The 26380-nt window shown below is 38.7% G+C and overlaps 1 protein-coding gene across 3 annotated transcripts in view; it reads left to right on the forward strand.

The window, feature by feature from the left end:
• The window catches only part of cdh12a (cadherin 12, type 2a (N-cadherin 2)), a 59436-nt gene that overhangs the window by 20515 nt on the left and 12541 nt on the right, over positions 1-26380 (forward strand). For all 3 annotated transcript variants that reach the window (XM_058798644.1, XM_058798658.1, XM_058798652.1), the window contains 5 exons: positions 1414-1708; positions 6147-6266; positions 8264-8431; positions 8965-9152; positions 19516-19769. In XM_058798644.1, coding sequence (XP_058654627.1) covers positions 1414-1708; positions 6147-6266; positions 8264-8431; positions 8965-9152; positions 19516-19769 — 1025 coding nt within the window. The remainder of the gene's footprint in view (positions 1-1413; positions 1709-6146; positions 6267-8263; positions 8432-8964; positions 9153-19515; positions 19770-26380) is intronic.

Below are 26380 nucleotides of genomic sequence, written 5' to 3' on the forward strand. Positions count from 1 at the left end.
AATTTGAACGTTTTGCGGAGTTATTACAGTTATTTTACTAATAAATTATAATTATTATTGGAGATACAACAACAATTAGACCCGAGTAGAATAAAAATGGTTCTCTGAAATGCAAATTGTGATTTCAAAAAACCATTTTCATTTCTAACAGTCAGAGAATTTCTTACATTTTCTTTAATGCTGACAAAGTTTCCAATGTACTTTATCAAACATTTCTGCAAGTTTTCCTTTTGTCTTAATTTTTCCATGTGAAGCAAGTTACACTTCTTGTCTGCCCTTTGCAGTAAGGATATATTACCCCACTGTCACATTTTCTTTCCAAGCATGACCTTTTCAGTAGAAAATAACTCTTCTTGAGAGCCTTGCCTTTTTTTTTTTTCTTGGTATTTTACTGTCAACACTAAGCACCCTCCTTACCTTTAAACACATTCTGTGAGACTATGCATGCACTGCTATATGTCCACTGGAGGTCACCAATTTAGGATAGTGTATTTTTAGTTTACTGGCCTCATTGACATTCATAAAAGTTTGGTGATATAAATAACTAACTCAACACACATTAGCTCTATCCTGGCTGAGTTGTAGCTCATGGATTATCTGCTATCTGTTAAGTGAATCATTTGATGGTCTGTTCTACCCTATCTAATACATTATTTTTATTAGCTACTTGGCAGGACGACAGGATTTAGCAGGACAGAGTTCCTCCTCCTTTGAACATTGTGCATCCTTTCACATTACATCAGTGATTTATTTTTTCCTTTTAGAGTATTAATTCCAGAACTTCAAACTTAATCCTTCCTTTCCAGTCAAACTCAGTTTCACCCCAGTTGAAGAATTTGCTGTTTCCTTACACTTCCTCTGAGTTGAAAAGATAACAGTTTCCTGCAACACTCTATAATCTTAGAGTCCTTATGTTTTGTAATCTTTTATTTAGCAGTTTTTTTATATTTTCTGGAAAAATAAAAAATAAATACTTCAGTAAAGCCATTATATTTCCAGCTGAAGGATATCTGTGCTGTAAATAAATCAATGCTGTTGAGCCACTAAGAGAAAATAAATAACTGAGAGTTATCCACATCTATACACTTTGGACAACCTCAAACTGTATGGGTAATAATATGCCACCCACTCCGTTAGCCAACATGCAGTCACATGATCAGAGACTGAAGTACGGTAGGATTGGTTTTGATAGGCCAAATTTGATTTAGTAAATGGATTAGAATAAATTGTCATAGTCCCATTGGATATGCTAGATTTGTGTTTTATAAATGATTATGTCTTCTAACATAAATGTGTTTGGTTTTTGTTTGTTGATTTGCATGTATTTGCATATGTTTACAGGTAAATTACAGTAATGAGTATTTACGCACTGGCTCCCAGTGAGAGTTTTCGTTGTCGTTTTTCACATTTCAGCTTCACTCTGACCTGGATAAGGGAGATAGTATGGTGAAGTACACACTCTCAGGTGAAGGAGTTGGCTCTATTTTCACAATCGAGCCAAGCACTGGAGACATCCATGCCTTAAGGAGCCTGGACCGAGAAGTGAAGGCTTATTACACACTGAGAGCGCAGGCTGTGGACGTGCTCACAGGCAGACCCTTAGAGCCCGAATCGGAGTTTATTATCAAAGTCCAGGACATCAATGACAATGAGCCAAGGTTCCTGGAGGGCCCATACTCTGCTAGCATCCCAGAGATGTCACCCGTCGGTGAGTTCACTTCTCATTATGTCCCAGATGGTTCGGTGTTTGATACTGTGAGAAAATCTTGGCCTCAAAGCATGTTGCTTTAAAGTAAGATGAGAGCCGTTCATTCTTGATGTGACGATCTGAACTCTTCTTCTTTATTGTCCACATACATATTCAAGGTCAGTAAAAGACGTTAGACATTAGTCTGTTGCTCCTGGTAATTAACTGCACTGATTTATCCCTGCTGAAAAAACAGCCTAAACCAGCCTAAGGTGGTTAGTTGGTCTCCCAGCCTGGCCAAGTTAGTTAAGCTGGTCTGTTTTGATAGTTTTAGAGGGATTTTGGGCACGTTTCAGCTGGTCAGGCTGGGGACCAGCTGGCCAGCAAGTCTGATAACTAATCCCAAATGATTAATCTTATAGCAAATGCTGTGGAACACTGCTTTTCCCCTTAGGAAAGCATTCACAACTGTTCTGACTCTTATATTTATAAACAACATTTTTGAATTGATTACTTTGAAGCCCATTCTTAGATTTGCATCTTAGTGCAATGAGACAGTATGCAGCACATTTACTCACAATTTTTGTACATACACTTGCAAGAAAAGATATGAATATCAAAAGTATGACAAATAATACTAAGAGAGTAGGAGAACAGAGCAATATGTAGTCACAATAAAAACTGAATTACCAAACATTTTCTTTCATATAGACCTAAGTCAGGTCTTAGACGTCTTATTGAATGTAATGCAGGTGAAAACAAGACTGTGAGGGATAGAGTTATAGTCTTTACAATGGCACGCACTGTATAAAGGTCCTAGATCCTCCATAAAACTGTTTTCTTTACAGATTTTTTTTTTTTTTTTTTGAAAGACATTTTGTCAGCTGATCAGTATTTTGTTTAACAACGGTACAGTCCATTGAACACGCTGTACTTCTATCCCTCAGAGCCTCATTTTCATTCCTGCCAAAAATTAAATATGGTACAGATTAATTGTCTATTGTGATGCACTTTCGAGTGTAATTATCCAAAAATGAAAAAAAAAAAGGGTGGGAAAAATAGGTTGTTTATTGGATTTTCAGATGTGGGTGATGCACGCAAAAATGAATGCCAGCTTTCAGTTGATAGAGAAAGTGCGGGTTTTAAGCAATGTAAATGTCTCGAAAAGTCCGGCAAACATCATGTGCAAAAAAATGTTTCTCTGGTCTTTATATATTCATATTTATATGAAACCATAGTGCTAGCTAATGTGGTGAAGTACATCGTTATATTAAATTCTATATAAAACCTATAATTATATACACTATATGGACAAAAGTATTGGGACATCTGACCATTACACCAACAAGAACTTTAATGACATTGTCTTCTAAATACATCCCTAAAAAGCCCAACGCCAGAAAAACAGTGTCATTATCCCTCCTCCACCAAACGTTACAGTTGGCACAATGCAGTCAGACAGGTGACTGTCTCCTGGCATCCTCCAAATCCAGACTCGCCCATCAGACTGCCAAACAGAGAAGCGTGATTCATCACTCCATAGAACATGTTTCCACTGCTCCAGAGTCCAGTGGAGGCATGCTTTACACTAGGGGTTCTCAACTATGTCCACTTTCCTGCAGAGTTTAGTTCCATCCTTGATCAAACTCATCTGTTTGTAACTTTCTAGTGATCCTGAAGGCATTGATTAGCTTGTTCAGATGTGTTTGATTAGGGTTGGAATAGGGGTGGGAAATATGACCAAAATCTTATATAACAATATGAGTAATTTTATTTCATGGTAGCAATATGTATAACAATACAATACTGATTTAATCAAAAGCAGTAAGATATTTTTTCTCTTTTGTTGATTGATTAAAGGAGTAGTTGAATTTTTATTTTTCTAGGCTTGATTGTGTTAATGGGGTGCAGTCTAACATGTGTTAATGCTTCGTTTTAAAAAAAAAAAACATTATTTTTCACACAATTTACCTTTATTCAAGGGACTCTGTCCCTTCTCTTATAAACGCTCTGATGATTTCCTGATGATTTCACCCTCCCTCTGAAATGTGTGATAGGCTCAGATTGGTTAGCTGGCCCAGTGTGTTGTGATTCGCTAAACCGCCAATGCACGTCTAAATGTCACGCCCCTCGCCTCAGTGGCATGTGCTCCGGTTGTATTGTAAACAGTGAGTATATTTACATGGACAACAATAATCCAATTTTAACACGATTAAGACAATACTCTGATTAAGAATATACCATGTAAACAGAGATTTTTGATTACCTTAATCCGGCTAAAGTATGAAAGAAATTCATACAGGTTCGGAACTACTTGAAAAAAGAATTTTCATTTTTGGGTTAACTATCCCTTTAATATAAAAATTCAAGTTATTTATTTTCTAATAAGCTCTTACCCAAACCAATATTAAATTTCAGAGTGTGACAGGTGTTCAGTTCAGCATTTGGTCCTTAGGGCAGTTAATTTATCTCATTGACATGTATAATTATTTTACATTGTGGAAAAACTGGTAAAACAAGTTACAAAAATTATCTTAGACAATTCTTGAGTAGCATAAGTTATTCTATATTTAAATAGCAGCTGTATATTGAGATGTGGTGGAAATGACATTTGTTCATTGCAGGTCGGAAAAAATTTTAAATATTAACAATTTCTCTTGTCATCTAAGTTTGTCCTCTTACAGACCTTAAAACTAGAAAAATTATTTAAACTTATGAGACTGTGTTACGTGACTTTTGAACAAGTTTTTTTTATTCAACTTCACAAGGCTAAAAGTGCCCCTAGTTGAAGAAATGCCCATATATATATATGGGTCGCGCCAATTTAAAAAGAAAAAAATAGGGTCACTCTGAAAAATGTTTGAAAACCACTGCATTAGACGACAGAATCGCGATTCATAGGCTATATGAATAGATTTTTCTTTTGTGCACCCCTAGTTTTGACTTTGACTTCCTCTTCTCTAAAGCAGCCAGCATGGCCTCGCCCCTTTTGTTGCATGTTATGTTATAAAGCGGCAAAAACAACTCAAAACTTCATTCAATATTCCCGCACTCTATGAGCAGTGTCTCTTAGACAGCTCAAAAATCACTTGTTTTTAATCTGCAATGCTTAAAAACGTGTGCAAACGATACGCTTTTATGACCATGTAGCGCAGCAACATCACAGGAGTGTGTGACTGCGATAGAGACGATAGTCCAAAATCTCTACTGGCTGACAAATTTCTATGGGTTAATCATGTCTACCAGTATATTGCCCAACCCTAGGTTGAAGCTATACTCTGCAGGAAAGTGGACCTCGAAGGCCAGAGTTGAGAACACCAGCTTTACACCACTCCATTCAACGCTTGGCATTGTACTTGGTGATGTGAGACTCCCACCATACAGTTTTTGTGCTGATATTAATGCAGTGGAAGTTAGGAATTCTTCAGCTATGGAATCAGCAGAGCGTTGGTGACTTTTACACACTATGCGCCTCAGTGCTCGGTCACCCTGCTCTGTGACTTTATCTCCTGCTTCATGGCTGAGGTGCTGCTGTTCTTAAATGCTTTCAGTTTCCAGTAATACCTCTTACACTTGACTGTGGAATATCTAGCAGTGATGAAATTTCACAAACAGCCTTATTGCTCTTCAGAACAACCCATTTTTTCACAAATGTTTGTAAATGCAGACTGTATGGCTAGATGCTTGATTTTATACACATGTGGCAATGGGTCTGATTGAAACAACTGGATTAAATCATTAAGAGGTTAATATACTGTATATTTGCATGCTTGTTTTTTTTGGGGTTTTTTTTTTTGTTAACAACTGTTTATTGAATTTTCTTCTGGGAACAATAGTATAAAACAAAAAGCAGCTGTGCAAATTTAGAACCCACCCCACCCCCTGGTAGAAAAAAAAAATATTAATATTAATAGATAAATAAATAAATATAAAATATGTTTTACAAAGATTTTAGAAGATGACACAACATTAAAAGCTGAATGCCATAAATTTACAGTTTTCACATTAGATCCATGTATACGAGAAGTTGAGAGTTCCATCGAGATATATACTTGTTATTCATATATTGCTTTTAATACACACTGTTCTAAAGCAGTTTTACAAAGAATAGTACTTTACAAACTCCAATGAGCAAGCCATAGGCGACACTGACAAGCAAAAACTCTCTGAGATGTTTAAGCTGATGAGGAAGAAACCCTTGGAGGAAGCAAGACTCAGCAAGGAGCCCTTTCTCCTCTGGCTGACACATGATTAAACAAATTGAGACAAAACCATAACTCTGTTACACAATGTATGCTTGTTTACAACTGCAGTACGATCATAAGTACATTTGTTTGAGAAGGCATTTATTGAGAAGTGTCTTAAGATTCTATGGTCTTTATTCATCATTATTGTACACATGTGGCAATTCTAGTGTCATTTCATTGCCTCTTATTGTCTCTTTCATGTTTGTAATCAGGCACATATGTGACGCAAATAACCGCCACTGACGCTGATGACCCTACTTATGGAAACAGTGCACGGATTGTGTACAGCATCCTTCATGGGCAGCCCTACTTCTCTGTTGACCCCAAGACAGGTGAAAGATTTATAATATTGTTGTATTTAACACATAGGCATTTTTTTTTTTCAGTGCTATGTTGTTTGAGTAAAGTTTACAAACTGTGACTGAGTGAAATTTACTTGAGTATTGCAGGGTAAACATTAAATAATTAAGTAGAAATTACTCATCAAACTCTATCTGGCCACGTTAAATTTACTTATTTCCTTTGCTAATTTTACATAACTTAGTTAAGTAGAGTTTACTTAATTCCGTATTTAAGTTTGGTAACACTTTATTTTAGGGTCTCTTAACTCTTAACTAGTTGCTTATTAGCATGCATATTACTAGAATATTAGCCATTTATTAGTAGTAATTAAGCACATATTAATGCCTTATTCTACATCCCTAATCCTACCCAATACCTAAGCTTAACAACTACCTTACTGACTATTAATAAGCAGCAAATTAGGAATTTATTGAGGGAAAAGTCGTAGTTAATAGTGAATAAGTGTTCCCTATTCTAAAGTGTTACCTTAAGTTTTACTTGCAAAATAAAAATTAAGTAAATTTAACTTCTTGTTTTTTTCAGTACATGATCTTTTGCATTCTTCAGAATTCAGCACTCTCTTCTGCCCAAAGCCTTTCTGCTGCTTTGCCTTTGGAATTTTATTCATGCCATCATCTCCTGATCAAAAAGCAGCTCGACTGAGAGGGGAACTATTAGGATTGATTAGTCTTTAGAAGAATGTCAGAGGTTCGCCTTTTCATGATACGGCTCACAAAAGCGTTGCAGCACAGATTAATGATAGCCTGTTCAATTCTTCATATTGCTATAGGTCTTTTATGTCCATCAGAAGAGCATTGAACTGTAAGAATCATCTCGCTGTCTATCACTGTCCGAACTGTAGAACTGAAGGTGTGACTTTCACTGAGTTCATTAAGTTTACTAAATTGTTTCAAGCAAAGACTCTTGGAAATTTACGCTAAATCTAGGCAACTATTAGATCAAGAAAGTTTTTTTTTTTTTTTTCTGTGGCATTTGTAGTTTTGTCATTTGTATTCAACAAGTATGTTACCGTTTAAAAGTTCAGGCTCAGTAAGTTTTTTTATTTATTTATTTTCCAGCAAGGGTGCATTCAGTTAATCAGAAACACTTTTACATTGTTACAAATTGTCTATTTCAAATAAATGCTGTTCTTTTGATCTTTCTATTCATCAATCTTGGTATCAGAATTAAAATAAATAAATAACTAAAAATAAAAATAAAATAAAAAGCGGTTTTCAAAATTAAAAATAATAAGAAATGTTTCTTGAGCACCAAACCAGAATATTATAATGATTTCTGAAGGATCATGTGACACGGAATAATGGAATAATGGCTGCTGAAAATTTAGCTTTGCCATCAAAGAAATAAATTATATTTTAAAGTAGGCTGTATTACAACAGAAAACATTTATTTTAAATTGTAATAATGTTTCACAATATTACTGTTATTGTATTACAAATGAATGCAGCTTTGGTGACCATAAGAGACTTTCAGAAACATTTAAACATTTTGCCAACCCAAACCTTTGAATAGTAGTGTAGGCATATTTAGATACAGGGTGAGACTGTCTTAAAATTAACAACACATCACATGCATAATCATTAAATACTTCATTATACCTCAACACTTGATTTATGAAACACAGAATGACAATAAGTTAATAAACATGAGAAAAAAAGTAAATGGTTAAACCATTTTAATTATTCATGAAGACAAATGGCACTGAATTAAAAGAATAAATAAATAAAAAAACAACAACAACAGCAACAAAAAACCTTTTAGTAGGTCTGAACTAAATATATATATATATATATATATAGTTTCATAAAAAATATGATTACACAAAAATGGAGTACGTGTGTACAGTATATTATTATTATTATTTTATTTATGTTACCATTATTTATTTAATATTAACTCTCTATCAGTTTATTTACGGTGAAATGTATATGTTCTCACATGCTCTGTTTCTCTCTCTCTGTATCAGGGATCATTAAAGTTGCCTTACCCAACATGGATAGGGAGGTTAAAGAAATGTACCAGGTGGTCATACAGGCTAAGGACATGGGCGGCCAGCTCGGAGGTTTAGCTGGGACCACAACCATTAATATCACTCTCCGTGATGTCAACGACAACCCACCACGGTTTTCTAAAAGTATGTTCAAAAACAGATGTGCAGGAATCGTTATAGAGTGCACTGAAGCTTACAGTATACTGTCAGCATTTCTATATCAGCTGCAGTTTATCCCTGGGGTTTATCTTAATGTGAATTTAATCTGGTTTCATATTTGCTTTGCTCTTTGGAAACCTTAAACATGAGTCCATTATTTGAATTGTTTAATTCAGTTAATGAAGATAAGTCAGTTTGTAATTCAGTTAATAAACTGATAACAAAGAGAGGCTATCTTCAAAACAGGGACTGAACATTAATGCATGACCGAGAAGATCCTTAGATTTACAATTGGTCATGATTAAGTCCTCAAGGGCTCTTGCCAAACACAAACAACTAAATAGAGTTAAATTTGCAAATGTGATTAGCATTCTAGCACTTTTCTCCAGAGCTGCTGAAGTGATTAGTGCATGATTGTTGTTAACTACCTCTCAGAGTAATTTCTAAATGTAAAGTCTTACATCTGTTCCTGAGGGGAGAGTTTGATCACTGAGAAAGGTGTTTGTGAATCTTGACAGGTATCTTTCACCTGCGCATTCCTGAATCTTCACCTGTGGGCTCGTCGGTGGGGAGGGTCAAAGCTCATGATCTGGACTCTGGGAAGAATGCTGAAGTGGAATATAGCATCGTTCCTGGTGACGGAGGCTCCATGTTTGATATTTACAGCAATAAGAATACTCAAGAGGGAACAGTCATACTGAAAAAGGTAGCGTATGGCTTCTTTAAGTCACCTTTATTTATATAGTGCTTTATGCAATTGTGTTAAAGCAGCTTTACATTGTTAAAAAGGAAAGTAGTGTGTCAATAATACAAGAGGACAATAGCAGTCATTTTTTCAGTTAAAGTCAGGTTGTTGATTCAATTATCTCATCGTCCAGCCCAGTTCAGTTCTCTTCCAATAGAAGTCTTTTATGCTTACCAAGATTCCATTTATTTGATGAAAAATACAGTGAAAACAGTAATATTATGGTAAAATAATTGAAACAGTATTGCAATTTAAAATAAACGTTGTGTTTAACTTTTTAATATATTTTAAAATGCAATTTATTCCTGTGATTGCAACGCTAAGTTTTCAACAATCATTACTCCTGTCTTCAGTATCACACGATCCTTCAGAAATCATAATAATATGCTTATGTTGTTGAAGAGACATTTATTAATATTATCAGTAACACTTTATGTGTTATGGAGCGAACGAGACGTGAGACATGCAGATCCATTTGCAAGCTTTATTCCAAGACGTGGTCACAAAAGGCAAGAGTCAAACAATGGCAAACAGGTATAACACAGGCAAGACAAAGAGTAATCCTAGGGCTAGCGTGGGTCTACAATCGGCGAACAATATCCAGAGGACTTGACATGAGGGGCAATCCAATAACACGAGCAATAGTCCAGGCGAGATGTAAATAGAGTCAGAGACAGCAGGCAAACGGTTAATCCAAGATACACAGGCAGAAGATCATGAAACAGGCAAAAAGGCAACACGAAATGTCTAGACTAGAACTGGGACTGGGACTGGCTCCGTAGTGTAGCTATCGCTAGAAGAGAGATATACGCTAAACAATACTCGGCGATCTGAAAGAGGAAGTCCAAGGCTTATAAAGCGTGTCTCATGTGATTCAGCTGTGTGTGTGTAATCAGTGCACTCTTCTGTATGTGTGTAATCAGTGCAATGGATGATGGGAAATGTATTCCAGGGTATAATGTAACAGTCTGTGTAGTGTGAGAGTCCATGTGGTGACCTCTGGTGGTGAGTGAACGGAAGTTCATAGACCGGATTCGTGACATTATGTATAATGTATTATAAAAGTAGTTTTAACGCATTAATTATGCTTTATAATGTACCTAATAATGGATTATACAATCTCATTAATAATTTTAAACACAGTTTATACATTATAACACTTATTATCAGTTCATTACACTATTCATTTTAAATTTGGTTATAATTATTTGCAACAAAATATAATGTATTGCAATACACATTATGAATAATTACAATGCATTATACCCTTTAATAACCCTTGTAATGCATCATACTTTACATAAAGGCTTTACGTAAAGTGTTACCATATTATCAATGAAGAAAACAACTGAAAACAGCTGAAAACGCTTCTTAGGATTCTTTGCTGAATAGAAAGATAAAAAATCAGCCTTTATTGGAAATAAACATTATAAATGCCTTTACTTTTACTGATCAATTTAATGTGTCCTTGCTAAATTAAATTATGTATTTCCTTTATAAAATTTTATAATCACCAAACCTTTATACGGAAGTGTACATTTATTTATTATTTACATTTTATTATTGTAATGTTCATTTATTTTTTACGTGTAGCATTACATAGACATTTTGCATTAAAGGAATGGTCGTTCCAAACCTGATTTTCTTTCTTCTATTATTTTTATTATTTAAATATATATGCACATGAATGAGAGAAGATTATCACACTGTAAAAAAAAATTATAAATAAAAATAAAAATTTCTACCTATTTAAACTTTTAAAAAGTTGTGCAAGTTGAATCAAATTATATCAAACTGACATAATGTTCAGTCTCTATAATTGTATAGTCTATATAACTAAAAAATTTTGTTAAAAATGGTTAAATTAATTCTCTGAAATAAAGTAATGGCAAAACATGTCGTCATGACATTTTTATGTACATTTCTTTCTTAAAGGGGTCATCAGGTGCAAAATTCACTTTACAAGTTGTTTGAACACAAATGTGTGTTGGAAGTGTGTGTACACATCCATCCTATAATGATACAAATCTACCCAGTGTTTTTGTTTTTTAAATCCCTATTTTAAAATCCCCTTTCTCAAATCAGGCTGTTCTGAGTAGTAGCCCCACACTGCAGAACAAAGATCCAGGGGGTGGGGTTGGATCCACATCCAGGGGGTGGAGATTGGTAGGTTTAGGTAAATGTAAGGTAGGAGGAGTTGGATCTAGATCCAACCACACCCCCTGGATCTTGTGTTCTGCAGTGAGGACCATCTAGTTCTGAGAGCCCTGTCAGAATGACATAGTTCTGTACAGGCCGCTCCCACAATAGCTGATTGACAAGGCCGTCTTACCTTAGACCCGCCCTGAGAGAGCTGAGAGCTGTCCGCCATTGTGTCGACTCCGGTGCAGGGGAAGACAAGAATGTCTCCGATTGAGCGATTGCGGTGTTTCGTTGTTGAATGTAATAATGAATATAGCAGTCGTCAGTTACTCCCAACATCTGAGCAGCTGAAGACACAGAGGATTAACGTTACTTTCGTTTTGAAGGGAATGCCCCGATCCCCGATCTGCCTAAACGTGTCTATTTTCGCGCGAATCATTCATGATCCAGCATCATCTACAGAAAAAGTATAAGGGTTTTTTTATGAATCTTTGCAAATCTCCTTTCCTAATAATTTGCTAGTTAGCCAGTTTCGGGACTAAAGTAAACAGTACTGCTCGTCACTCCATGGAAGAGAGGAGCAGGGTCAGTAGAGCTCATTAGCATTTAAAGCAACATGGACTAAAAAACGGCTTGCTGAAAACAGAGCTGATTTTGACAGGGGGAAAAAAAGGTGTTTTTTACACTACCATTGAGAAATGTTAACCAAAGTATGTTACAGACTTTTCATTAAGACCCTAAAGAATCATATCAGCTTGTGTAAAATGGGCATCCGATGACCCCTTTAAGCAAAAGTGAGTAAATATAGTGCAGTTCCATACAGTATGTTGCTTATTCATTATTGTATATGAAACTGGAGCTCCTTTACTGCACAGTAAGTGAATTCTTCGACAGTATTTGGATGTTTATTTAGGCAATATTTATATGCTGGCTAAGGCTGGATGACATCAGATGCAAATCACAATGCCATTTGCATCTCTTTTTCAAACACACGTGAATTCAAGGATGATAGCAATAACCCCTCATGCTCCTTCATTCAGGGGTTTGTGTGTGTTTACCCTGAGGTGAGTCATATCTTATTACTGGATGGCCATCCATAGCATCCCGAATGAATAATGCATAAAGCCATAAAAGCGTGAATGCTTAACCCACACTACGCAATGGCTGCTCTTGGTCTTATCAATTCATTATATGCTTTGTGGTTGTCCTTAGAACATTGTTTTCCCATTCCTGTTTTGCCAACATGTGAAATAAAGAAATGTATTGGGGGTGATGACCTCTCAGGGGATTGAAAAATACATTGTTTGAGTTTCCCCAAGAAAGAGCCCAATATTTTTATATTTAGTGGACATGAATAAATGAGTGCACCCATGGCCATCAGAGCATCTACCTCTTGATGTGATGTGACAAGTAGAAATCCCCTCAGACACTCTGTTACATGGCCAATCACAGACTTGCTGGCTGTGCTGTAAGTGCTTAGCTGAAACAAATGCCTTGGTAAAGGCGTGTGGATGAGGCTGGAGTGCTCTTGTCCTCCAGGGAGTAGAGGGGTTACTCTTTCATTACTCAAAGCTAGTGTAGTCTGTAGACACATAATGACAGTCCACTGCTGCTATTCATCTCTCTAGAGCAGATGGAGGGATGACTATGAAGAATATGGAGGCATTGTGGGCTATGCTTTGTTTCATGGTACGTTCCACAAATATGGTACACTTTGGTGCCATTTTTGCCATTTAAAAAGCAATAGCACTAGAAATATTTTTATGTTAGATAACATAAATCTAACCTTGAATGAAAAATAAGTAAATACAAATATATTAGCTATAGCTATATGCTTTATTAGCTACTTACCTTAAGATTGTTTTTTTTTTTTATTAGAAACTTCAAACCATGTCCTTACTGAGTTAAATTTGGATTAATGCATCTTTTAACCTATTTTTACTTTTTTTAAAACTATAAGGTTTTAAGTAATGTTAATGTTAGACATGTACTAATATGTTTTTATACATATGTATGCGTGCGTGTGTTCATTCATTTCTTTGAATAATATTTCCATTTATTGCATTAAATATAACATATAAATAATTATCATAATTGACGGCATCCAACAAATATGTATAATACAAATTTGGCAATTCAGTGTAAAACTATATTATTTATGATTACGAATTTTTATGTTATACTAATCATAGTTAATTTTTAATTAAATAAACAGCCTTTATATATATATATATATATATATTTATATATTTCAAACACTTTTTGTACCCTGATTGTGGAGTCTCCTCACAATTCATAATTTAAAAATTCATCATCAGTAGATCATGAAAGGCCCAGTGAAAATATTTTGCTGTCCTTTATTCCCTCTTTTATTGTCTACTTTGTTAGTCCCCAAGCTGAGGCTGCACAGGACAAAGTTACATAGTCCTTACATTGCAAAATGGGTGTGCCATATCTGGTGACCCAAAAAAAGGCTGGAAATGGATATGTGGGATCCTCACCGTGGGGCATGGAGGAGGGTCAATGACAATGCCCCTTCTTCCCTCTGTCCTCAATAACAGACTTCCCTCTCCCTTTATTTCTCTTTGACGAGCTGTTCCATCACGCCCCTGCTCTGTTACACAGGGACTTTTCTGAAATGCTGAGGCTGAACATTTGTGGTCTCATGACTTTATAGGCTCAGTGCTGCTTTGAGCATAAAGAGGATCTACTAAGGTAATGGGTTGAAGGGATAATTGTCTCTATATTAACAAAAGGATTGGAAGGTGGACTTTGCTCTTGCAACATATGGGATATCTTAATCCTTCTCTTCATTGAAAAAAAATTGCACGTACAGTAGAACAAACAGTAGATTTGAAGAATCATGTACATGCATATGAGATGAATAATCCGGTCATATCCAGTCATATCAGTAGCTCAATAAAAGCTGTTTTATTGTACATAAAGTTTGTTGCTTTTGCCTTAATGTACTTTACAACTTCAAAATGTTTTTATATTTCTTTGAGGAAACAAGAATTCAAAGTTGGAATGGATTTTGAATACTTCACAACTTACAGTGTAGAAATGCAATTAAGAATTCATGAATAAATGTCAATTAGTAGGGGAATTAATTAAAGTTTTGGTATGTGCACTGTATTGAATAACAAAACAACTCTGTGGACTAGCATCTGATTAGCATTCTCTTTTGAGGGGAGTGTGGAGAGAAACGGGCCTTTGTGTAAATTCTCAGAGGAACAGCCTCAGAAGACTCTGAAACGACTAGATAAACAGTGCCATCTAAAGGTGCCCGATGTGACTCTGTTACAGAAGCACAAAAGAACAGAGACATGTTTGGACTAAAACCAATGGGTTTGTAATGTAAACCAGACTCATGGTATTCTCCCTCTAAGGTTGTGAGCTAAGCTTTACAGGCTTTACACCATTAACAATGTCCAAAGGTTGAAAAACAGGGGCCACTGTGTTTCAGATTGGCCAGCTGGCTCTCTGTCTTGTCATGTCTGAGGTTGTTATTCTTTCAGCATGGTCAGCGCTATATCAGACAGCGAGGCAGACGCGTATCTCAACGCTAGCTTGATATGACAATGGCAGACATAAGTGTTGTTTGCTGTCACCAATGATAAGACCTCCTGCAGAACAGCAGTGTGGTGTAGACATAAAGCTGATGCTTTTTAAGTAGTTCTAAGGTCTTTGAAAAAATCTTGGCTGACAATGACAAGAGTAAGTTGTCTTTGTAATCGGTCTTTTTTTATGAAAGTGTCTCTTTCACCGTTGTTGAGGACTTATATTCCCTAAGCTGTTCTGGAAGACTTATGTCTATTGTTTTTGGCTTGCAACAGACTGGGACAAATTGTTCTTTTTACACTCGGTTGAAGTCATTAACCAACCCCAGTGCAGTAAATGTTTTTTTTTTTCTTTCTTTCTTTTCAGATCAGCACACTGCATGCTGGTGTGGAATTATTTGTGCGAGGCGTGCTGAAAATGAATAATTAATTTGCTTAGGACTCATCTAAAATCTGTTGATAAAGAAGCTGAAGATTTAAAAAATACTTTCACAAGTAAAATAAGTCTTTTTACAGTCTTTTTAACACTGTATGCTTAAGGTTTTGCTTTGCTTTGCTTTGCTTTGCTTTGCTTTGTTTTGTTTTGCTTCATTTCATTTTTTTAAAATTCTGACATTAATTACTCACCCTTGTGTCGTTTCAAACCTGTAAGACCTTTGTTCATCTTCGGAACACAAATTAAGATATTTTTGATGGAATCTGAGAGCTGTCTGACCCTGCATAGACAGCAATACAGCTGAAATGTTCCCAAGTCCAGAAACATAGCAAGGAGATCGGTAAAATAATCCATGTGACATCAGGGGTTCAACCGTAATTTTACGAAGCTGCGAGAATACTTTTTGTGTGCAAAAGAAAAAAAATAATGTCTTTATTCAACAATTTGTCTCCATAGCGCCATTTTGGAGAGTATCCACTGGACGTAAACAGCATATGCTATTCTGTGTCAGCTACATCACGCCGGATACGTGGTTGTTGTTCAGATTAAATCACAACAACATAGGAAACATATCCAGCGTGATGTAGCTGAAATTACGGTTGAACCCCTGATGTCACATGGATTATTTTTCCAATCTCCTTGCTATGTTTCTGGACCTGGGAACATTTCAGTTGTATTGCTGTCTATGCAGGGTCAGACAGCTCTCAGATTCCATCAAAAATATCTTAATTTGTGTTCCGAAGATGAACGAAGGTCTTACGAGTTTGAAACGAAATGAGGGAGAGTAATTAATGACAGAATTTTCATTTTTGGGTGAACTATCCCTTTAAATAGAGTTGAATGTAGATGTTACCACATGAAGCACATTTCAAGGTTAACATTTTTAGTTCATTTTACAAGCCGCAATCATACACAGACAATCAGGCAATTATTAGTGGAAAAACTAATCAGCAGGACACGATTTATCATTTGTGTTCTGCAGTTGCTCTTATTATCTGAGAAAGAACAAAGCTAATTGAACAAATCTTCTTGCTCCATACTGTCATGCTTTGTTTGTCATCTCATTCCTAAGACATTAATTATAAATTGTTGTAAGTCTCTCTCTCTCACACACACACACACACACAGGTATATACTGTAAAATATATATATTTTAGAAATCTTTTGTAACAATGTGTACACTACTGTTCAAAAGTTTTGGGTCAGTATTTTTTTTTTTTTCTCTTGAAAGAAATTAATATTTTCATTCTCCAAAGATGTGTTAAATTGATAAAAAGCATATTGTTAGAATCTTATATTGTTAGTATGATTTTTTATGTTAGTATGTTTTTTTTGTTGTTGTTGTTTTTTTCAACATTTTAGTCATCAAATAATCCTGAGAAAGGTATCTGTCACGATCACTGGGAGCAAGGGAAGGAGGAGACGAGGAGTTCTTCAGAATACAATATCTTTTAATGACATAATTCACAGGGAATCCAACCAAGAAAGACATTCCACAGACATATAACAGCGGACAAAGGAAACTAAACAGAATGCCCTTTAAATACACTACACACAAGGACTAAACGAGACTGATTGACAAGAAACACCTGGAATCAAATCAACACAAATGGAAATAGGAACGGGAAGAACCAAATATGGACAAACAGGAACTAAACGGGAACACACGTGACAGTATCACAGGTCTCAGAAAATATTAAGCTGCACAAATGTTCTCAACATTCATAATAAATTCGCATATTTGAATGATTTCTAAATGATCACATGACACAGGAGACTGGGGAAATGGCTGGAGTAATGGCTGATCAAAATTCAGCTTAGCATCACAGGAAGAAGTTTTATTTTAAAGTTGTCAGGGTTATGGACCCATTTTGTTGTTGTTTTGCTCCCCATGTGCTCTCCATGTACTGGTTTCTCCCTTGTGTTTCATTGTGCCCATAGGGGCTGTTTACACCTGGTCACTTCATGCGTTTTGTCTGATCGGATAGCTATCCGATCGTGAAAAGACCAGGTGTAAATGCCCTCGGAAATGCATTCGAGACGGATATAAATCCGATCGCTCAAACCACTTCAGGAGGTGGTCTCCAGACAAAACTGGACAAGTGTAAATGCATCTGGTTGTTGAAACCACATATGTAAATTTTACTCCTCCCAAAATGTTAAAATAATAAACGCGTGAGAGCGTGTTTTAAGCTATATGACATTATAGTCAGATATGACAGCGCTAATGCAACACGCATTGCTGTGGACTCGCAGCTGAGCAAACCGACGCGCAAACATGCCGCTAATGAAACTGAAAGTAAAACGCAGACGGTCAACACACAATCATCTTCATTAAAAGTAGTGAGACTAACCTATCTTCCCAGTGCTGATGCCGCGCGCTCTCCTATTGCGGTCCTTGATCTTGAAATGAGCTGATAATTAATAAAATGCAGCACTTATCTTTAGATTTCATTGACGTGAACTCCGTTAAATTTAAATATGGAGCGGAAGTTGAAGATCGGATTTATATCCGTTTTGCGATGACACATTTTTATTTTTATTTTTAACAAATCAGATAGATATCCGATCAGCGAAAACGCATGAAATGACCAGGTGTAAACAAGCCCATATTTGGTTCTTCCTGTCCCTGCTCCTAGTGTGTTTCATTTGTCTCAGGTCTGTCTCGTTATTCCCTTGTTTAGTTGTGTATTTAAAGAGCGTTCTGTTCCTGGTTTCCTAGTGCTGGTGTCTGAGGTCATTCCCTGTTTCAGTTTGTATCCCCTTTGGTTGTTCATTAAAGACGGTTTACTTTGAGTTTACTCCTGCGTCTCCTCGCTCCTCTCCTTAGAAGTGTGACAGAACACCGCACCGCTAACAAGATGAACTGGGCTGAGGACTTCCTCCTCGATTTCCAGCAGGAGGGACGGCCTTTGGAGCAGTATGTGGAGGAGTTCCTGAGCGTGGTACATCTAGTGAGATGGAGCGATTCTATGATTAATGCGTGCTTCCCTGACCAGAGTCGAGAGATGGCTCTAGCCCCTGACCAGAGTTGAGAGATGGCTCTAGCCCCTGACCAAAGTCGAGAGAGAGCTGCTTTTTCCACATTCTACCCAGAGAGGGCTCCAGTTCCCAAGTTCAGCACAGAGAGGGCTCCTGTTCCCACGTCCAGCTCGGAGAGAGACTCTGTTCCTACGTCCAGCCCAGAGAGGGCTCCTGTTCCCAAGGTCAGCCCAGAGAGGGCTCCTGTTCCCAGGGCCGGCCCAGAGAGGGCTCTTGTTCCCGGGTAAAACCCGCGACAGACACCACAAGTTTATCATCCATTATTACAGTTTCCAGACTTTCTGAGCAACGGTAAATTTTTGTCACCACAACGGAAGCCCTGCCTCTCCATTCATTCGATTGGACAATGGAAAAAAACGCAATGACGTGGGGTGCTTTTCTGCTCAGAGTTGCTTTTTTTTCAACTTCAGGCGCTCCTGCAAAACTGCGAGGCGCAGCAGGCGGCGAAAACTCAAGGCGGCCGGGGTACATAAACAGGAACCTGATAAATAGGAGCCTGATAAAAATGCTCATTTTAGAAGAAAATTTCAGATGGCATTTAGAGGTTTTTGTATCTAAACTTTTCTCATATATAATCATTTAATAATATTTATTTATAGTAATGCAATAGAAGATCTCTTATGTATACACATTATTATTATTTTAAAATCATTAGTTATTAGCATTTCCAATATCAGCATGGATTAAAGTGACTTTAATGCTGTTGCTGAAGTTCTGAAATCTGCAGTCTGTTCGGTTGTGCTTAGTTGCCACAACTCTTTGCTTTTCAGTTGTGACTGTGCCAAATTCTGCCTTTATATGGCTGAATGAGCACAGTGATGCAAGAGCCACTGACCAAAGCCTTTTCTCCCTGCTTTCTTCTTCTCTTCGTTTATTCTCCCTCCTGTGATTCCAGGGTTGAGTGAGTGGCAGCCTTTCCCTTCCGTTCCCCTCGCTTCTGATCTCTGCAGGAGCCCTCTGTTGTGGAAAGCATTTTTACTTAGATCACGAGTTTTATGACCCGAATAAAGTTGGTGGTGTTTTGTTATTCTTTGACAGTATGCAGCCACAAACAATTTGACATCACTTCCTCCCTGCTGCCATAAATGACAATAAAACAGAGTTCAGTCCTAAGACTGATGATGTCTCATTATTCATTTTACAGCGTCTGGACTACGAGACCAGAAAGGCCTACACCTTCAAAGTAGAAGCTTCAAACGCAGCTCTTGATCATCGATTCCTTCATTTGGGACCTTTTAAGGACACTGCCACAGTGAAAGTGAATGTTCTGGATGTGGAGGAACCTCCTGTCTTTAGCCGGTTGTCTTATAGAATGGAGACATATGAGGACACACCAGTGGGCATCATCGTCGGAGCCGTCACAGCTGAGGACCTAGATGTAAGCAACAGTCCTGTTAGGTATGTGAGAAGCACACAAATACACACACACAGATGTGGGTCAAATCGAAGCACACATGCTTTTCCTCGCCTTTAAATACATGTGTATATTCACAACGTCCTGTGGGAACTCCTTTCAAAACCACTTTACATGAACAAGTCCAAGTATACCAGACAACATGAAACAATAACAAACCTGTGCTCCCATGGGTTTAGTCCATTTGGCAATCTTGTTTTGAGCAGAGAGTGCACTGCTTTGATTCAATCCACTCTGACAAACTTCTGGTGCAGTTTTCAAGCGTGGACTGTATTTAATGTGGCACATTTGCTTTTTTTAGGTCTTCATTTAAGTGTCTGAAAGTGTTAGCTACAATGTTGATGTTAAAAGCATCTGAGAGCTTGACACAAGTGTGTTGTCTTTATGAAAGCATTTGTTTTAATATGAATATTTCATGGAGGTGCATAAATGGAGGTGTTAGTCATTTAGAAACTCTCACCTCTTGTTAAATATTTCTCATCTCTGGATTGTCTATTTGTTATATTTAGTGTTGCATTTATAGGTTTTTTTTCTCTCTTTCAGCAATAAGTGGTAATTATTTTGAATTATTAAAGATATTTATTGTTACCTATAGATTTATTTGTTTACGCTTTATTTTAAGGTGTCCTTGTTACAGTGTAATTGCATTTAAGTACTGAGTAATATTAATGAACTACATGTACTTACTATATGGCTAGGATTTGAATTAGGGTTACTTGTTGCATGTAATTATGCATAATCTACTGTTATTATAATAGTAAGCTCATGTAACGTGTAGCAAAGATACCTTAAAATAAAGTGTTACCTTTTATAATATTAGTTTTTGCTGCATACAAAGTATCTTTTGTGGGACGGACATTAAACAAGGTGAAAGAGGCATTTCAGTATTTGTATTACTGTGCTTGTCTGTGTCTGCATATTCCAGACAAACTGATGTTTCATCTTTAAAAAAAAGTCATTTAAATATTTCCTGGAATGATTTGTTTGAAACCTGATTCATTCAGGAATGCCACTGCTGTGTTTGTTGCTCTGAGATATGGTGGTTGATACTCCATTGGCAGAGCAAAAATACATAAAGTTGTTGTCAATATTGTGTGTAAAATGTAAGTTACTCAATATTTACTTCTTGTTTATTGAATTGTTCAATATATCACACTCTGTTTTTGTTTATAAGCCCGGCTCACACTGTGCGATTTTGGACACGATTTGGCCGTCTTAGACAAATTTTGAAAATCCTAAAAGATTCCTATAATCCTAGGCTAAAATCTGTAGTCTTTGATCGTTAGTTTGACATGTTGACCGACAGCCAATTAATGGCTGTTGCGATCAAATTTTACCTCAGAGGAAATTCTGGCAGTGTCAGAAGATTTGGCGCACAGTCCTGCAGTGTGACTTCTCCTACGACAAACTGTGTTCGTTTTTCAAGACAAGCCATGATCAGAATTAATGCTAGAGATTTCTTCTAACTGCCATAAACTCCGGCACTCCCGTCCTCCGCTCACGGAATTCATCAGATATGTTGCCTTTGCTCTGATAAACACCAGTTGTGCCGCTGTTTTCATGTGGGTGTGTATTGCTGCTTACTTAAATATGCCATTATTGCTGCAGTTCATATGCATTTGATGATAGCCAACAGTTCAGCCCCGCGTGCAATGCAGCTCGTGGTCACTTAACATGTGTGGGTTGATAATGTAAAACTATGGACAAGTTTTCTTGCACGCACCCGTTTTTAACACGTCTTGACTGTCGTACAGTCTGACACTAATAACAACTGAGATCCCACAGTGTGACATGATCATCATGTTCGTACAGTCTGACAAGTACAATCCTAAATGACTTTTTTTTTAAATCACACAGTGTGCGCCCGGCTTAAATTTTTTCCAACGTATTATTTTTAATTACTTGTTTAACATCAGAATTCTGATGAAAAACTATATTACATGATTTTTCGAAATATCACCAATTAGAGAATGCTTTAGCTTCAGCTATACTTCATTAACTGTTAAGTAAGTAGTCTTGTACTTTTGCATTTTTGTGTAGTTTTCAAATACGTTTTTGCTTCAAATCAAAGTTCCCCTTCAGGAACTCGAGTTGCGTCGGAGAACTCTATGGGAATGCCTCCCACGTGACCGTGCTCTGAACCACGTGTGTAATCTGTCCACTGGATGGGTGAGACGTCACGGGTGGGTGACGTCAGAGACCAGGAAGCTTAAAAGCATGTGCGGTGGAACCGGCGTCAGCTTCTTGTCATTCAGTAACCGCTACTCTGTGTGTGTGTGTCTGTCGCTTTTTGTTGTGAGTCTTATTTAGCGTTGTTTGTCCACATCACAATAAGCTCCATTATGTCTAAAAGTGCATCTAAAACTAGCACTTTAAGGGCGAGAGCAGACCGCACTACAGACAGTGTGTTCTAAAAAAAGCACAGTCTGTGTGTGGTCTGCTTGGGAGCGAGTCACGCGGAGTCTGCTCTTGAGGGAGCACTCCCGCTGCGTGCACTTCGCTCCCGGAGGGCTCTCTTTCGCGAGGGAGCCTTCGCCAGCGTTCCCCGTGGCTCTGGTCCCGCTGCCGTGGGGTTCGCAGATGGATCTGGTGGAGGGAATGGAGATGGGCGAGTCCCTATCTTCTTCCTCACACGCCAGATCCAGCGGTCGCTCTCTGGGATCGGAAGCCCCTGCGGTTTCTTCCCCCCAGGGAGATGGGTCGACGCTTCGCCTGTCATCCTCCGAGGAGGTGGACGTCGATGAGCTTTCGTAAAGCAGTTGCACAAGCATTGTTTGCACAAGCTTATTATGAATCAGAATATCATTATGAGCAGCGCTCGCGCTGTCAGCTCTAGGAAAAAGGTGGCTGACTGTGCTTGAGATCACGGGTATCGCACATGGATCTGGCGGACGGGTTGGAGACGGGCTCGCCTTATTTCCACCTGCATTCCCCAGATCTAGCGCTCTCGCTCGGGGCTTGGAAGCCCACGCTACGGTTCTTCCCCCTTTGAGTGAGAGCCGAGGCAACGCGTGCATTTCGGTTATTCTCGGTTCATTATATGAATCTTTTCACATCAGACCATGTATACTTGTCTGGTGGTTTGGCTGCATTTAATTCTGAGGAATTAAATGATGTATTTCATATGACTGTAGAAGTTAGATATACATGGTGTACAGGAGCCTCTTTGGATAATTTCTCAAGTGAGAGCATGATGTTTTACCTCTCTTCCTCCGAGGAGGTTGAGGTGGACAGCAGGGGCTTCTGGGCGGGAGCAGCCCCAGCCGTGTTCCAGCTCCTCATTAGGGAGCGTCACCTCTTGTGCTTCCCAGAATTTTGGAGTCAGAGTGGCGCTCCCAGGCCGAAGGCTTGTAGCAGAAGGCGGATCTGCGGATCATCTTTCTCACTGGATAATCTTTGGCTTAAACGTCCTGCTGCTTATGGCCCAGGACTTCTGAGGGCCGGCCCTCTGGGGAAGACCGGTATACACCGCATTACGCGGTACCCGTCTCTCCTCGGTGCCCTCAGGAGATCGGTCTACCAACCCTGCCAGTGTTAAAGGGCGCAGCGGTCTCCAGCGAGCGCTTCTCTCAGTTACTCCTGCCCGGAAACATAGCGGAGCTGAGAGGCTCGCCACCCCTCCGGGGGTCTCTAGAGCAGCTTGTTCGGCCATCTCCTGCCGGTCCTCCGCTTCAGGGCACCGAGGTAGCCACTCTAGGTACACCAGAGGCCAGTCTCGAGAGACTGGATCCCGTAGTAAGTCACCTGGCGGTGTGGGAACCCCTGCCAAGCGTGTCTCATCGGGTCCTGCCTGAACAGGCTCTGGTTCTATCAGTCTAGTCTTTCTAGGAGATGACGTTGATCTGAGGACCATCGTTTCAATAGGAGACTTCAGCTGAGGCAGTCCTGATGCCCATGGCCCAGGACTTATGAGGGCAGGCCCCTCTGGGGAAGACCGGTGTACACCGCATTACGCGGTACCCGTCTCTCCTTGGTGCCCTCAGGAGATCGGTCTGCCAACCCTGCCAGTGTTACAGGGCGCAGCGGTCTCCAGCGAGCGCTTCTCTCAGTTACTCCTGCCCGGAAACATAGCGGAGCTGAGAGGCTCGCCACCCCTCCGGGGGCCTCTAGAGCAGCTTGTTCGGCCGCCTCCTGCCGGTCCTCCACTTCAGGGCACCGAGCTAGCAGCTCTAAGCACACCAGAGACCAGTTCGGGAGACTGGTTCCCTTAGCAGACCATTGGCAGCGTGGAAACTACTGCCAGATATGTCTCCATGGGTCCTGCGCACTGTAGAAGCAGTTCTGTAGAAACACTGTGGGCCCCGAGCAGGCTCTGGTAATCAAACAAGGGAGTTCTTGAGGTTTGCTTTGGGGGAAAAGCGTACCAATATTGGGTTCTTCCCTTCGAAACGGTCACGGCAAGCGTTGTAGGCCTCCTCGCTGCTGAGAGTTTTTCTGATGCCTCCGCTTGTCAGAGCTCCGGGTGGAGTGTAGTAGGCCTCCTCTCGATCTAGAGAGTCGCCAGAGCTCTGCTGGGACAGTTATGTGAGTAGTAGGCTCTAGGTGAGTCTCCTTACAAGATGTCCAGTGTATGGGGTGTAGTAGGCCTCCTCTCGATCCAGAGAGTCATTATGCTGAGGCCTCCGCTCCAAAGAGCTCGACTGTTTCGGCGAGCGTAATCAGGCCTCGGAGCACGAGGAAACTGTACCCATTGAAGTGGAGACTCTTCACTTCACGGTGCAGAGATCGCGGCTCGACCCAGTCTACTGCTCGATTGGTACAGTTCTGGAGTTCTCGCGGGCCTCTTCCTCCGCAGGGTTAACCCACTCCACCCTGAAGGTCTACGTGGCGGCTTTATCGGCCTACCGTGCCCCTCGCGGTGGCCAGTCAGTGGGTAGACACCCCCTTGTTACATGTTTCCTCCCCTCTTCTTGGGGATCAAGACTCACTTCTTAGAAGTTGGCCTTTGGGACGCAGGCCCCGCCCACTTTAGCCCATTGTGGCCCTTTTTCTCTCGCCCTAGCTGTGCTCACGCTGTACGGTCACGCTGGAGGCGTTCCAATAGTGTTTTCCGATGCAGCGTCTCATTCCCTTCGGGGAACCATGGTTACATACGTAACCTGGGACATTTGTAATGTTGTGATTCACCTTGTAGCTTGTTGTTTGTTTGTATTTTATTCCTATGGGGAAAATGAAGAGGGTGGGTACTGTTGTACTGTATTATGGTTGATATACTTCATGTCTTGTGAAATACAGTGCATTATGCACCACACATAACTCTGCAATGTACATACGTTGCAAAAAATAATATGAATCATGGGTATAATACACTTCCAAACCTCCATTAGATCCGATTTATATATTCAGACCCCCTCCAGTCAGGTTTTCTTTATTTAAAATTTATAACTTACAAAACTTACCCAGGGGATAGAATATTTGATGAGGGGTGATTTGACAGCAGAACTGAAGTTTGTGAAGTTCAGTGTTCAGTAGCACTTACTAGAAGAATCCAGTTGAAACTGTGGCTGAGGTTTTGCTTGTATAGCAGAAAACCTTGGGCGAGCAGGTAGAGAGACACCTGAGACAGAAAGGAAGGGGCAGGAATGTAATCCTGATAAAGGTCTGGTGCTACAGAGAAAAAGCAGACTTCCTCATACTGATCCACTAGGCTGCTTATATTAAAGAAACAGGGGTCTCTGCAAGTCTCAGCAGTGGGCTGAAAAGTAGCAGACTAGTTCAAAGAGACCAAGAGTGCTCATACACATGCAGACAGGAAGCAGAAAGTGTACAAATATTATTCTACGACATCAGCATCTCGTGACAGATTATATATATTTAATCAAATTTATATAATTACAGTTCTTTTTAATAAAATCTTTTAGATATATAATAATTGATATAGTATTAATACAAAAACGAGGAAATTTTCTTCAATTTTATTTTTTGACAAAGTTTCCTTCTCTGACATCATGAATTATCTTTGTGCCAGTGGATATGGAGTAATTTTGCCAGACTTTGTGAAATGTAAATTGTAGATAGCAGTCAAAACTCAAATCAGAAAGTTTGTAAAGGAAATGTTACCAATTAAACATTACATTACCTGTATGTTAAATCAATGAAAATCCAACAGAAATTCGTTTTCATTATCATCTATTAACACAAGACTTTCTGTGCACGCTTTAGACTTTCAGCCTTTAATATTTCTGAACCTTTCTTTTAAGAAAACAACAAAGTTTCAATCACTACCCAGCAGTTATTTTTTCTGTTCACTGAAGCCTCTCTCTTGTAAGCAGGATGAAGTGCCAAGCAATACAATGCAACAGTGCCCATCCACTTTTACAGTGACCTTGATTCTGGAAATATGTTTTCTATTATTAGTATTAGTATTACTTTATTTATTTATTTATTCCCAAAGGAAGTCTTCATTAAAGAGTTGTAAGCCATGAAACAAACTAACCAGCTAATAGCTAAATCAGGACATTTAAACTTTGATTTAAAGCAAGACAGGATTTGAAAATCAGACAAAAAACAAAAGCTTTAATGAGGGAAGGTGAAATAATGTGGGTTGATTGCTTCAGAAAAAACATATACCATCAACTAACAACCATGTAGTTAT

Source organism: Onychostoma macrolepis, chromosome 02 (genome assembly GCF_012432095.1).
Source record: "Onychostoma macrolepis isolate SWU-2019 chromosome 02, ASM1243209v1, whole genome shotgun sequence".
Classification (NCBI taxonomy): Eukaryota; Metazoa; Chordata; class Actinopteri; order Cypriniformes; family Cyprinidae; genus Onychostoma; species Onychostoma macrolepis.